The sequence below is a fragment of the Lissotriton helveticus genome, chromosome 2_1, assembly GCF_964261635.1.
Source record: "Lissotriton helveticus chromosome 2_1, aLisHel1.1, whole genome shotgun sequence".
In the NCBI taxonomy this organism is placed as follows: Eukaryota; Metazoa; Chordata; class Amphibia; order Caudata; family Salamandridae; genus Lissotriton; species Lissotriton helveticus.
In genome coordinates this window covers 972147762-972161940 of record NC_136059.1, presented here as the reverse complement: position 1 = coordinate 972161940, position 14179 = coordinate 972147762, and the positions used below count along the sequence as shown (strand labels likewise).

The following is a 14179-nucleotide window of genomic DNA, read 5'->3' as shown; positions in this document are numbered from 1 at the left end:
TGCACATCCATCAAAATCCATGCTGTCAGGACCCACCGTTAAAACCCATGACCCACAACCATGGCCTACCACTAAAGTGGAAAAAGTACTACCAACCCCCTGAAAAATGTAATATACAAAACGCAAAATACCAATCAGAAAGAGACCATTAGTTATAGATTCCTTACCTTAGAATTACCTACCTTAGAAGTATCCCCCGGCGTCCCTGGATCTGGAGAAATTTTTTCGTAGCAGTACCCTTGCGTGCCGGTAGGTGGCGTTGGTCGACTCCGCGTCAGTTGTCGGCATCGTGGATGACTACACGGTGTCTACTTAGATGACACCTCTGCATGCTGACGTCAGTTCTTCCTTTTCCGTGCCAGCCAGCACAGATCCAGAGAGAGCATGCCCTTAGTCCATTTTTGACTAACTCTTTTTTTGGCTTTTTGGTGACATCTTTTTTGAGTCTATCGGCTCATTGTGTACGAGGGATGTCCAACTGTTGACCCGGCTTCAAACTCTGTGACTCCTATCACAAGTTGATGTCGGTAAGCGGTCCACACCTCGTGTGCCTTTGGTGCCTGTAGCGCGACCTCAACCCAGTCGTACTCTGACTGCCGAGCTGTTAGACCTGGCACCATTGGCTTGGGTCTCCCGTCCATTTTTCGCGTTTGTCTCCTCTGTTTTTGCTGGTGTTAGATGCTCTGGGCGCTGTGCCACTGCCATTCAGTGGCACAGTGCGAATGCTCCCTGTGTAAATATGTCTGTGAATTGGTATGTCCATGATTGGCTCAGTTGGTTTGCCGGTTAGTCCCTAGTAGTGTGGCCTGTGTGTGCACAGGGCTGGTAAACCAAATACTGCTTGTGGGCCTGCAGCTCTGTTTTGCGCCACCCACAGAAGCAGCTGTAAAGTGTGTCTCAGACCTGCCACTGCGGAGTCTGCGTGCAGTCAAGAACTGCCATCATGACTGTGAAGTGCACACACTTCCCAGCCCCTGAAGCTTCCCTTGGCATCATGTAAGTCACCCCTATGGTAGGGTGCATTGTATGTGTAAGGTAGGACATGCCTTGGTGTGTGTAGCATGTCCTGGTAGTGAATTACACCCAATTCCGTTTTTCACTACTGCAAGGCTATCTGTTCTTTATAGGCCTGAATGGACAGTTTGATTATTACATTCTATAATCCTAAATGACCCAAGGAACATGATAGAAAGACAAATTTAGTCTGCCTGAGCTCTGAATATTAAAATACATCTTTTAGTAAAGTTTATTTTTCTATTCTGTGTTTGAAAATATCCCTTTTAGAAAGTAGGTATTTTCTTGCCTAAGCCTTCCAGTGTGCTCTGTTGTTATGTGTATTGGCTGTCTGGTTTTGGAGGGACAGGGCAGGCTGAGTCAGACCTGAGTTGCATAGAAAGATCTGCGTTTGGAGTATGGGAAGGGGTAGCTCCTTGACCTGAATAGGGCTGTGCCTGGCAAGGTGAATGCTGGCTCCACCTCCTACTGTGCGTCTGATGGCAGACCCCCTCTTTCTGAAAGGAAGGATGCAGCTTGGTTAACAAAGTGTTCCAGGGTTGAGCAGAACTGGTTCTGGCTGGGTTCAGTGACTCGTGACTCTTTAGAACAAAGACTTTTGAGGTATAAGTACCTGTGCCCAAACCCCTACAATTTGTATTGCTCCTGGATGTCAAGATGAACCTCTGTCCGTGTAACTAAGGAATCTGCTGGAGTTGGACTGCCCTTGTGCTTGTGTGCTGTTTCTGGGGTTGTCCTGCAGTGGTTACCAGTGGACTGGAAGAAGAGGGGAAAGGACTTTGGAGAAAACTTTCACAGATCTTGCGAAGCAATCACCAAAGGGCTAGAAGCGAGCTAGCCTCCTGTTGATGTCTCAGGCACATCAGACTTCACCAACAGCCTCCTGATTCCTCCCAACGAGGATTTCTATCTGCGGGTGAGGCTCCTGTGTGTTCCAGGACCTCTAGTTCTACTACAAAGAAAAGAGTGCCAAAATCATCGCAAACGCACGATTGCGAGTCGCTGCAGCTGAGAGCGACGTTTTGGGAATCGCGCTGCTGTCTCCTCCCTCGCGGCAAGGATTTATCGCATCAATGGCCTAGCTTGAAGAAGTTGTCGCCTCGTCTCCGCACGCATCAGTAGATCGGTGCATCGTCTCCTCCTTCGTGGCAAGGATTCATCGCATCACCGGCCTTGCATGCAGAAAACCATTGCTACAGATCCATTGCAACATTTTGTTTGTTTTGCTCTGAAATCCAGGTACTTTGTAAGTAAGAGGTTCGCAGAGACCAGTGCTTTGAACTGAACTCCTTTTTGCACACCTTGAACTATTTTTGCAGCATTTCAAGAATAATCCTATTTTACAGTATTGTGGCTTTTTACCATTATTGGTCTTGTGTTAAGTCTATCTATAAAGATACTTATTTTGTATAACTACTTGTGTGGTGTCCCTTTGTAGTGTTCTTCACTGTGTTACTGTGTACCGTCATAAATGCTTCACACACTGCCTCTGAGATAAGCCTAACTGCTCGTGCTACGTTACTACAGGGTTGAGCAGGGGTTATCAAAGCGTGTAGCCCCCTTACTCAAACTTGGGAAGAAGGGTCCCTACTTGGACAGTGGCCAGCCATTGTCAACTAGAGACCCCCATTTCTTACACGCGCCCTAAACCTGAAGTTTTTGCAGGAGTGGTCCAGAAAGCTTCTAGAAGCCCGGCAGTCTGCTCCGGTCGAGGTGAAGGTCGCGGTACTGGTCGCGGAGCCATCACCACTCGTCATTGAAGTCTTCGCACTCCTCAGGTAAGTTGAAGCACAAGAAGAAGGCGAAGAAGCACTGTCGCTCTTCACCTTCTGCCTGCCCACGTGACTGAGGACCCGGAGTTTCATCGCTCTTGTGCTGCTTCTTTGGAGCCCACTTCTGGGATGGCTCTGTGCTTCCCTCCCTTTCACGGAGCCGGAGCACCCCCTGTCCAGCTTCAATAGTTTTACGAAGCACTGCACAGCATTTTTGGGCAGCCCGACTCCTCAGGCGCGCCTTTAGGCATAGCCCCAGGACTGACGTTGATTGACATCGGTACCAGTGCCGGAGGGTACTTTTGTCCCACTCTTCATTCCTGGCATTCCCTACCGCCCTGAATGGCAGCCAGAGGGGGAAGAGGAGGAATGGGATGGGTCTGGCTCACTTTGCCACTGGATTCAAGCAAGCCGGGCTGAAGACGGCTGAAATGCCAGAAACCGGTCCTCGGAAGCTTGTTTCCGGTCCAGGGAAGGCATGGCTTGGCAGTTCGGGCTGGACTGTTCCCATGAGGCACAGGGTCAGACTGATTTGCCTATGGCCATGTCTGAACTGGGGTGGCAGAGTGGGCTAAAGAACGGGGATGGATTAAACCCAGATCTGTTGACTGGGTGTGAGTGTTCAATTGGTTCAGATGCTCCGTCCATCACCACCCCCTTTTGTACCACTTTGTTCGCCATAAGTTGGCAGGGTATGCTCAGAAGTGAGTCCATTGCTCACTTTGCCACTGGATTCAAGCAAGCTGGGCTGAAGACGGCTGAAATGCCAGAAACCGGTCCTCGGAAGCTTGTTTCCGGTCCAGGGAAGGCATGACTTGGCAGTTCGGGCTGGACTGTTCCCATGAGGCACAGACTGATTTGCATATGGCCCTGTCTGAACTGGGGTGGCAGAGTGGGCTAAAGAACTGGGATAGATTAAACCCAGATCTGTTGACTGGGTTGCCATCACCACCCGCTTTTGTACCATTAAGAAAGAGGCTATCATTTTTGCTACTGTTTTGTTGTCAAAGTTTAACAACGAAAGCAGCCTATAAAATAGTAATTATGCCGGTCTTTCCCTGGTTTAGGAAGTAGTCTTATAACTGCTTCCCGAAGCATGGGTAAAAGAATGACGTTTTCCAATGCCTCCCCATAGCGTTCCAGGAGCTGTGTGGCAAGCAGGTGTTCATACGTTTTGTAGAAGATTTCAGAAAACCCGTTGAGGGCCTGCACCTTCGATCCATCCATAGCTACTATTGCTTGGATTATTTCTTCCACTGTGAATGGTTCCCTGAGGAACTGTTGGTGCATGGAGCTGAGCCACACCATGGCTATCTCCTTCGAACATCTTGTTCTATCAGTGGCTTCCTCAATAACATGTGACTTGTATAAATCAGAGTAGTAAGTAAGTATTTTGCCCTGGATACCAATTGCATCTGTAACATAGGTGCCATCCGATTGTTGAAGACTAGTTAAGTAAGATTGGCCCCTGAGAGATTGCAGCAGCCAAGCCAGTGTGCAACCCTGTCATTTAGCCTCCTCATACTTCCTAGCCGTTGCGTATTTTCCTAAGAAATGGGTTTCTCTCTCTCAGCCGCTTTATGGAATTCGGCCATCAGTTACGCCTGGTGATGTAAGCGTGCTGGGGGGTAGGTGAATCTCTTGTAAGAAAGCAATGTCAATCTGGTGTTGCTGCAGATAATGTAATACCTGCTTGCATTTCCGTCAGTTTTTTAGTCCCAATATGTTCCAAGTCGCTAGCGTAATGTCTGCAAAGGGAAACATCTTATTATGTACTGTCATTGCTTATTAAGAAAGAGGATAATTAATGTTTCTAAAATAAGTAATGCAGGACCATCAGTGACCAAAAAATCCAACATCTGGAAAGATAACCAGTGCTTATCAAATTCCCCCTCCCCGGTTCCGTCCCTCCGTGGAATATCCAACCCCCAACCGAATCACCACAAACACCAACTCTTACAACACAGAGTGAAACCAAATCAGCTGTGTGTGTACTACACTTGGGTAGTGGCAACACCCTGCCATGTCCTCACCTCCTGTGAAGGAAAATTACAAATAAACAATGTAATTGCCAAGTACTAAAATTGTAGGAACTCATGCATTTGAGAGGTAGTCAACATAACATTGCAATGTGCATGGGTCTTGTGCATGCTAACTGCATGGTTAATTTATTTTAGGTCCAGTGAAATCAGCCTCGAGAAAAATATATCTGCACTAGCTCCAGTATGTATGATCGGCGGTGACCTCTCCGGTGATTCATGCCGTGGTGCTGCGCACTCCTCAGAGTCGTGCAAGTCCGTTGAGGTATCGAACAAACGCAGCTTGCCATTGACCTCCTCTAGGAGATGGACGGGATAGATTATCCCATAGCGAAGTCCCAGGTTACATAGCATGGCTTTAACTCCTGTGTATTTGCGGCTGGCTTCTTGGACCATGGCAGTGAAAAACCTGTCTTTTGACCAGCCCCCTTTCTCTTGCCAGGTGTAGGGTTGTGTCCCTGTCCTGGAAATTTAAGAGACGAGCGGTGAGCGGGTGTGGTGGGCAACCATGGTTCAGGTGTGGCCCAAGTGAGCGGTGGTCCCTCTCGACCACGAACGTTGAAGTGAAGAAGTCTTGCAGAACAGTTCTCACAGGGGTTGCTCTACGAACTGGTCCAGGTGGCCAGTGCTCGTGGATTCCAGTATCCCCGGGATACGAATGTTGTTGCATCTGCTCCTGGCCTCCAAGTCCTCGTTCTTCATTGCTACCATCTTCATAAGTCTTTCCATGTGGTCTAGCTTCTTGCCCAAATGGGCCACCCCATCCTCCTAGTCCTTCATGTTGCTCCAGGCTCACGCCCATCGCATCCAGCCATTTATCCAGGGTGTCAAAGCTGCTGTCTAGTGCTCTAAAGCCCACGCGCAGCTCTGTCATTAAAGCATCTATGCCAGGAGGTGCCATAGCAGAGGATATTTCGGAACGCCGCCAACCGTAGCCCGCCAAACCGTAGGGTGCTGTATCAATGTGCCCGGTTTAGATATGTGCCCACAGCCCGCACTCGGAGCTGGGGCAGCAATAGTTTACAGCTATGCCACCAAAGCGTTACTGCAAAGAGCACCCGCCGCACAGCTTAAAGGCCAGTGTATGGGCAGGTCCTTAATGGGGGTGCAGACGAGATAGCAGGAGGCACAGCACCAACAAATTGTTGGAGGTCAAAAGCGAGGTCCCCTGTAGGGCTGACTACAAAAGCTTTGTACCTGTGTGAGGTAGGTCCAGCTGAAAGACAGGAAGAACGATGTTCACAATGGGGTGACCAGGCAGTGCTCAGGCACTCTGCCGCTTCCTTTTCACCCACCTCCGCATTGGCCGGTAGCCATGCTGCATGGCGGGGGGCAGCAAGCCAGAAGTCAAGACTGGCGATCACGCTGCTATCCCCACATCACCCCAGATCCGGCACCTCCTAGTTTTCTAAGCCCAGGGCCCCCAAGTTTTACAGGCAGGTGGTGCTTCGGAAGGGTAGGGCCGCTAACTTGTCACTGCAGTCTTTTTAGAGGTACCTACACATAACCCAGGACCAAGCCGGCACCCTGCAGGCGGACAAGATGGCTTGTCCTTGGGGGCAGGAGGCACACACGCTGTACTGGGCTGGCCCAGCAGCAGGCTCACCCACGGTCCCTGTCACCACAGGGCCTCTGGGGGGAGCGAGGGTCAGCTTACCTTGATTCCTCATGTCTTCATTTCAGGTGCGGCCTCCAGTCAGCCCCATGCCTCCTCCCCCACAGGCGCAATCAGGATCCGGCGATAAGCCCAACAGTCCGAGTACCTCGCCACGCAGCCACGGCACAGCAGTCAGCTGCGAGCCGATGTTGAGTCTGCTGTCTTCCTTGGGTGAGCCTCAAGAGTGGCGGCTCCTGTAAAAGTTATACGTCCCGGCCGCGTCAGCCCCAGGCCGGCCAGCAGCAAGCGCCATCAGCAAGGCAGGTGGTTGATAGGCCTTGGCCCCGTTCATGTCGCTTCTTCCCACAGCAACACATCCTCCGGTACAACGGAGGCAGGTACAGGCGGTTTCCCAGTAAGGATGCTAGTGTATTAATGTGCATATAGCCAGGATTATGAGCAGGCCAGAGGAGCTGCTTGGCCATCACGGTCGGCAGCTTGCCATGCCCCCTCTCTCTTCATACTTGGAACTGCATTCCCTGCTGGAGAAAGAACAATTTGGTTTCAGGCTTGGCCATGTCAATGAGAAATTTCTTTTGAGTGCCATGGACAGCAAGCATTTGCAATGCAATAGGTCTCGCATTTGTGAAAGTTTAAGCTATTGGCATTGTAAATGACAATGCCTTTTATTGATATGTTTTGATAATTAACACACAAATAAAAGTTATTGTCACGTACAATGCCAATAGCTCAAACCCTTGTAAATACGAGACCTATGCAAAGAAGCGGCCTCCGTTGTCCCGGGCTGCTAAGGAAGTGAAAGCGCCCATGGCGTGACGAATGTTGCCGGAAAGCATGCTGTGCCTGCAGTAGGAGAAACTGCTTGAAGAAAATATTGCTTACAGACAAAAAAAGACTCACTGTGTAACCGAAGTAAAAGGGCCAGTCCTCGTGGGAGGTTACGGATGAAGACAAGGCAGTACTAAGGAGGGACTAACCAGCCTATTAACGAATCAGAAGCCAGCATTTACGAAGGACAATGTCACAAGCCAATGACAAATATGGGGGGAGAGTGAACGGGGCTTCTATTCCATACTCCAATGCAGCATGTCTCGCAGAGCAGCGCATATGCTACCCAGGCTCGACCTAAGAATTGCTTGAGGGCAAACAGCGGTCTGTCTGTTGTCTAAAATCTGCTTGATTTATAAGCAGCCTTTGCCACGGTCATCCACCACGCCCTGCTGGCAAGACTAGCGTCTTTGGACGTGGATGGTACTGTGTTACAATGAATAAAATTTTATCTGCAAGACCTAGATCAGGCGGTTGCTTTTACCACCTTATCGATCGGACTTCAGATGTATCCAACATGGAGTGCCACAAGGTTCGGCACTCAGTCTGATATTGGTTATCGTGTATATGAAGCCATTAATCTCTTTAATAAAAGTGCATCATATTACGTTGATTAATTATGCTGATGACACACTTGATCATGTCCTTTCCTTTAATAACAGTCAGCAGTATGTAGTAAATACTTTTAGGTCCTTCATGATTGATTTTGTGAGGTGTATGAATATAAATTCCCTTAAATTAAAAGGGAATAAGACTGAATTCCTCTGCTACTCAGCAAATAAAGCTCCAATCCCCCCCCCCATTTCTGCCCATTACCTACAGAGACAGAGTTGTCACTTGGAGAGAGGCTGTACGTAATCTCGCATTCACCTTAGACGAACATCTCTCTCATGAGAGGCATGTCAATAAGGTGGCTGGGGTCTGTTTTGCACTTCTTTGTGGCCTCAGAAAAGTATTCCAGATGTTACTTATGCATAAAAAATCATTAATTGCATGGAGAATTAGTTGACTCGACTACTGTAATGCACTTCTTCTTTCCCCAAACTACTTGGTTTAGAAATTGCAAAGAGTCCAGACAGCGGCTGCCAAGTTAATACTAAATAGATCCTGAAGATCCTCAGCATCAACTGCCCTTAGAGAACTCCATTGGTTTCCCGTGGAACAGAGGGTATTCCCGAAGTCTATGTTTATCGTGTTCAGGACCCTTCAAGATAAAGTCCCTGCGATGTTGAAACATAGACTAAAACACTATGTTCTGAGGAGGTCTCTGTAGTCTGCCACTGTAAATTTCATTCAGGTACCTAGGCTCTGAAAGGCTCGACTAGGGGGACAAGCCTTTTCAATAAAAGCTGCTCAATTGTGGAACAAGCTTCACTCCAGTCTGAGAGCGCACACAGACCTGCTAAAATTCAGGAAAGCCTTGAAGACCTGGCTGTTTTCAAAGAAGTAGAAGCCTGCAGTAGTATACTATTCTCTGTTCTCCCTTTAAGTAACTTATACCTTAGCGCCAGGATACCAGTCTGATCACAGTGAGCTTTATAAATACTATAAATAAGTTACAGTATTTCATAGGCATAGGGCAAGTCAGCATGGCAAATTTTGGGAGAAATTTCCCAACTGACAGTCTCAGCATATTATCCTTTTCTAACGTAACGCTCTCTAGATCATTCATACCCAACTCAAATCTTCCAGACCATAGTCCATCCATAACATGGCAGCTAAAATCCTATTAGTATTTTTTATTGACATATTCAAATAAAGTGTATGCCGATTGGTGTAAAACCCACTATTCAAAATTCCTGTACAACAGTACTGTGTATTGTACTGGTCATTTTAAATAGCAAAACGAGGCAACATAGAGGGTTATATTGTAAGCAGTGTCTTGCTAAAATGCAGGATTCTATTGACAAATATGCAAAGATTATTGGACAGATATATAAAGAGGTTCAGTATGAGGTAGAATTTGGCACAATGTAATTACCCTAGACTACTGAAACTTGGGATAACTGTATTTGGAAGTTGTTTTGCATGCTTAGTTGTTCACAGTGATCAAGTGTCATGTCACTTGTGTGCATTTCCACTGGGTAGCTGTGATATTGGTGCCACCAGTGGGTGGATAGAATTACAGTGTATAATCTCAGCAGGCAAAAAGTGAGGTTATCAGAGGTAGAGGATAGGGTTGTGCGCAATCCTGACCAATATGGGTATCATTCTATGACATGTGTTTTCTAATTGTGGTATGTTGATCCTTGAGCATTGGACGTATGAAGGGGGATGTGGCTGGAGTAAAGTAAGGCTGTTTGAAAGAATGACAATAGGACAAGGAGAAGAACCTTTTATGCCTCATGTATTAAGGTATGTGCATGGGGTCAAATAATGTGACTTGGAGAGGGGTGTGTGTTTGAGCTCTGAGCATGAGTGTGTTTAGAGCTACCTTTTTGAGCCCTGCCCAAACAAGTAGCATTTATCAGTAGTTAATATCAAAGGGAACCAAAGCGTATGTGGCTGACAGAAATGACTGCAGTAAGGTATATGTTGGTACCTTCCCATCCCCTCTTCCACATAGTTGCAAACCACTGTCCTCAGACAATTACACGCCTTGCCAGTAAACGTTCAAGGTACAGAAGCAGAACAAGTAAACAATTTCCCTATTCAACCAGCTGCATCTGCTGCAGCATTAATCTGGGCTCAAGTTTGCCTTGTGACGTGGACGAGAACATCAATGCCATTATTTTAATGTTTTTAGGAGGCTGAGCTCCCCCCACGTCTCCCTGTAGCTCTTTATTTGACATTGTATGGGATCCGGCCAGTTACCGTCAAGACTAGAGAACCAAGAGGTTTTTTTCAATTTCACCTTGAGCAATTGTCCTATGGGATCAAAGCCTATGGCCAACCATATGTTGTTGTATCTGGTTTATACCCCTAAGCAATAAAATACTTAGGTCAAATTCAGAAGCAGCAGCCTTATGCAAAATCTATTTATTTTAAAGCACTCTGTTATCGGCTGGGAGATATCATCAAATGATCGCATTAGTGATGCACCTAAAATGTGTCCAAAATGAGAGAAACTGTTATACTTGTGTTAATATAATAGTGTTTCTGATGGCCTTTGTAAAGCACTATTTAGCCGGGAAGTATCACAAAATCAAACAGGCAGGGACAAAATTCACGTATTATGGAGCATAAAAAATCTAAGCTAATTCTTCTGAAGTAGAGCACAATGGAACATTGGAAAAAACCATAAACCAAGACACGTACATGGCCTGTGATCAAGTCCAGTTGTTAATATGTACTTTTGCTTAAACCAATCCTTGTTTCAGCCTACTAGATTGTTTAATATTAAAGTTTAATTTTACAATGTTACTGTTTAGGTTCTTGGTCACTGACATGTGTTTTTATGCTGCTGTTCATTATTTCATATGATTTTTTTAAAAAAAGGCTATTTATATATTGTGGTTTTGTACACTGAAAAAAACATTTACTATCCCATATTATTTTACTTTCTACCTGTGGGTAGCATGCGAAAACCTTTGGTGTTTGGATACTTGTCTTTGATTTAGAATGTTCAACTTTTTAAGCAATGTAAGACGTAGGATGGAAAAAGTAAAGTTAAACAGCACAGTTATTTTCATGGAAAATGTTAAACTTTTTTTTAGAGGTACCTGTATCTTTAACAGCAGAATTCAGGAATAGAATCTGCTTAGTAGTGTTATGTCCTTTTCCTCACTATTGGTAGATTATCATCGTGAGGAGAAGCATTTCTTTATAAATGAAGACTTTTTTTATTCCCTCTTTTAGACATTGACCAGAAGTAATAACACTAGTACTTGCAAGCATAATGATCAGCTTACAACTTCTGAGTATATGGTGAGCAAATACCTCCTTCACCTACAGCCTCATAAGCCATGTTTCATCCACATAAAAATTCCACTGCATATTGCTTTATAAGCGCAGAATAACTTTGATATCTGCTGAAATAATTAGTCACTTTATTAAATTATGAGTAGGAAGATGTTTCTTGATTGTGACGTTCAAAATCTTCACTTGATGTTAAGCTGCATATAAAATAGTATGGTTCTGAAACATGCAGAGATAGGTGAAGAGTTTAATTGGTTAAAGGCATTTGGTGAATGATTGAGGCATCATAACTTGGCTGGCAAACATGCTCTGGTGTGCTATCTATTTTTGACTAAGCATTAAGTGTTTTTCTGTTTAAATTAAAGTTGCAAAGGTCCTTTCAGAGAATGTCAGATGCTTGTGTATTATCAGCAGTAATTTACCCTATTCTGATGATTTCCTGGCTAGGCTAAAGTGTATTAGTACCGTAAATCTTCCTGTGTTCCCTTCTACATTGCGACTCATTAACTTATGCTTCATAAAAAAAAAAAAAAAATCCTCCAACTATCTCTAGTAACTGGAACATGCAGTTAATTTTACAATTTAAAAAAAATCAGTTTTCTCTTGCAGTTGTGCTTGATGTTTTGTGTGGTTCTTTGTAATAGTTGGAAGACGTTTGATTTGTGCTGTTCCATTTTTTTAGAATTTAGAGACCTCGATTTTTGTAAGTTTGGTTTTTCAAATGACTAGAACACTAAGGATGTTGAAGTTCTCCTGTAATCATTTACATGCATAGTTGATCAGTAAATTGTCTTTCTCAAATGTTTATGTCCCTAGAATTGTGAAAAAATAAGTTTAAAAAAAAGTTAAAATCAATTAAAAAAAAAAGTTGGGCCACTACATCAAGATGCCTGGCTTACAGGTTGAGGTCTCATAACAGTGTTGATTGTTTTAAATAATGTAACCTTCCAGGGGAGGCGAAGGGGTAGTCTTGTACACAAAGGTACATATGATTAGTCCAAAAGCACATTACCTGTTTGTTAGATAAAATGTTACGCTTTGTTGTTCTTTTTAAGAAAGGTGTGTTGTTAGAAACACCTTGTATTATAAATCCAGTTTGAGACAGTAGTAAGCCTGTCTCGCTACATACAGTTTGTTAAGTTGATATTTAAAATTTGCTTGCATCTAATTTAGTGTTGTACTGATTAACCTAGAGCCAAAAGAAAGATGACCTTTCAGGAGATAATTCACAAGAAGGTGCAAGCCAGGTTGGTTTTTTAATGGTCCGTTACAGTGGTCATCTATCTTGCATGTAGTGCTTGTCTGCCATTACATTTGTCCTACATGTTTTTAATTTTTATATTTTTTACTTTTACTTTCTTTTCTAGAATGTCAGCATAACTAAATCTATTTGATACTTTTTACCATTACAATAGTTGCGCATGGAATATCTTCAAGGCTTATTTTTTATTGTCTTCCATTTTAATTATTTGCTAAAATATTGCTAGTTGTGTATTTGTTCAACTTGACAAAATTGTTGGTTTTTGGATAATGCATCTGTTTCAACAGGTTGTTTTGTACCTACTCACTGACTCTGAGGAGATTAAGCTGTCTTTCTGATAGGAACCTGACCATTTCTCAAAGGTTGGCTTCCAGTAAGCAGATTTGCATGTCAACAGAAAAAGTAGACGGATTTCTCGGTTATACTCCTAAATGCATACTGCAATTTCTCAAATAAATGTATTGTTTTATTTCTATTTTCCTTTTCACACACCAACTGTGGCTAGTAACAGTACTTCAATTTACACTTTCTAAGAAGTTACAATAATTACCAGTCATACCGAAAATATTTAGACCTAATAAAATAGAACTTAAATGGTGGATTTTGTTGTATAAATCCTAGATGCATTGTTTCAGTGCTCTATTAGAAAAGCTAATAAGAGAAGGCAGTATGATCACCCCCATATGACTGTTGATAACAGTCTGCACTGCTCATCATGTTGCACATTTACAATTAATACAAGAATCGGTTTTAGAGTATTTACCAAATTTTAGTCATTTACGAAACAGACACCGTAATTTGGGTCTACCCTCTGCAAGGTTTCCAACTTGTTTCATTTTTTCTCCCTATTGTCATGTGCCCAAGTTGGGCTGGGTAGGTATTAATGTGATTCTTGCATGTACACAATCCTTTTTCCTTAAGTTGCCTTCTCTTTGCCACATTAATGTTTGACACACATTCTGCATTCGTGACATTTGGACTCGTTTCATAGAAATACTAACCATGCTGGGACGGAACACTTTGTGAGAATACTATCACACTGCCTTGGCATTGGGGCAAGGCCTCTCATGTGCATAATCCAAATTTGTTTTATTATTACATCCATATAGTGATGCAGCTATCTGTAGAACACAAGCAATGGATGCCTGATCACAATCTTGGCCCAAGGCAAGGGTGACATTTTCTATATTTAGCCTTCTGTTTCCTAACATAATTGGAGGAGACACTTCTGCTGACTTCGAGGGGTCCGTGCATGCCGAAGTTCTTGCCTAGCAGCTGACTGACATCTCTGTGAGCTGTGTCCCGTTCGTGACTAAGATGGGGGGGCCATACACTATTACCCACCAGGTAAAGAGGTAAGATCATCCAGATCTTGGCAGAACATACATTCCCACCCTAGATGCGCAAGTTAGGGTTAGCATCGTAGGTGTATGCTAGTTTTGTATAATCTTTGATATGTATGCATATATAACCTGTCTCAACAAGATGGTGGAACTCTGTTTTTGTCACTGTGTTGACCCTTATTATAACTTTTGTCTGCATCTGTGTATTAAACATTGCAGCCCATATCTTCTATACAAGAATCACTAAGGTTCAATAAATATTTAAAACGTCCCTTCTTGTATCCTTTGTATATTTCTCTGAGCACAAGAAAACACGAGTGACTGAGCAAACATTTTTGAATCTCTCACCACGGTTCCTGAGGGAACAGAGTTATCCTGATCAGGGGTTGCAAAAACTGTTCGCTACTTGTTCAGATTTAGGGGGCTGGCAGTGGTTCTGTGAGCTA

At 44.2% G+C, this 14179-nt stretch overlaps 1 protein-coding gene across 3 annotated transcripts in view; it reads left to right on the top strand.

Moving 5' to 3' along the window:
* SMARCA2 (SWI/SNF related BAF chromatin remodeling complex subunit ATPase 2) overlaps nucleotides 1-14179 on the top strand; it is a 1851064-nt gene that overhangs the window by 1140931 nt on the left and 695954 nt on the right. Inside the window, exons 27-28 of one of the 3 annotated variants that reach the window (XM_078675720.1) lie at nucleotides 11070-11138; nucleotides 12323-12376. The exons of 1 other annotated variant lie outside the window; for it this stretch is intronic. In XM_078675720.1, coding sequence (XP_078531846.1) covers nucleotides 11070-11138; nucleotides 12323-12376 — 123 coding nt within the window. The remainder of the gene's footprint in view (nucleotides 1-11069; nucleotides 11139-12322; nucleotides 12377-14179) is intronic. One more of the 3 variants, XM_078675721.1, reaches the window with a different exon arrangement.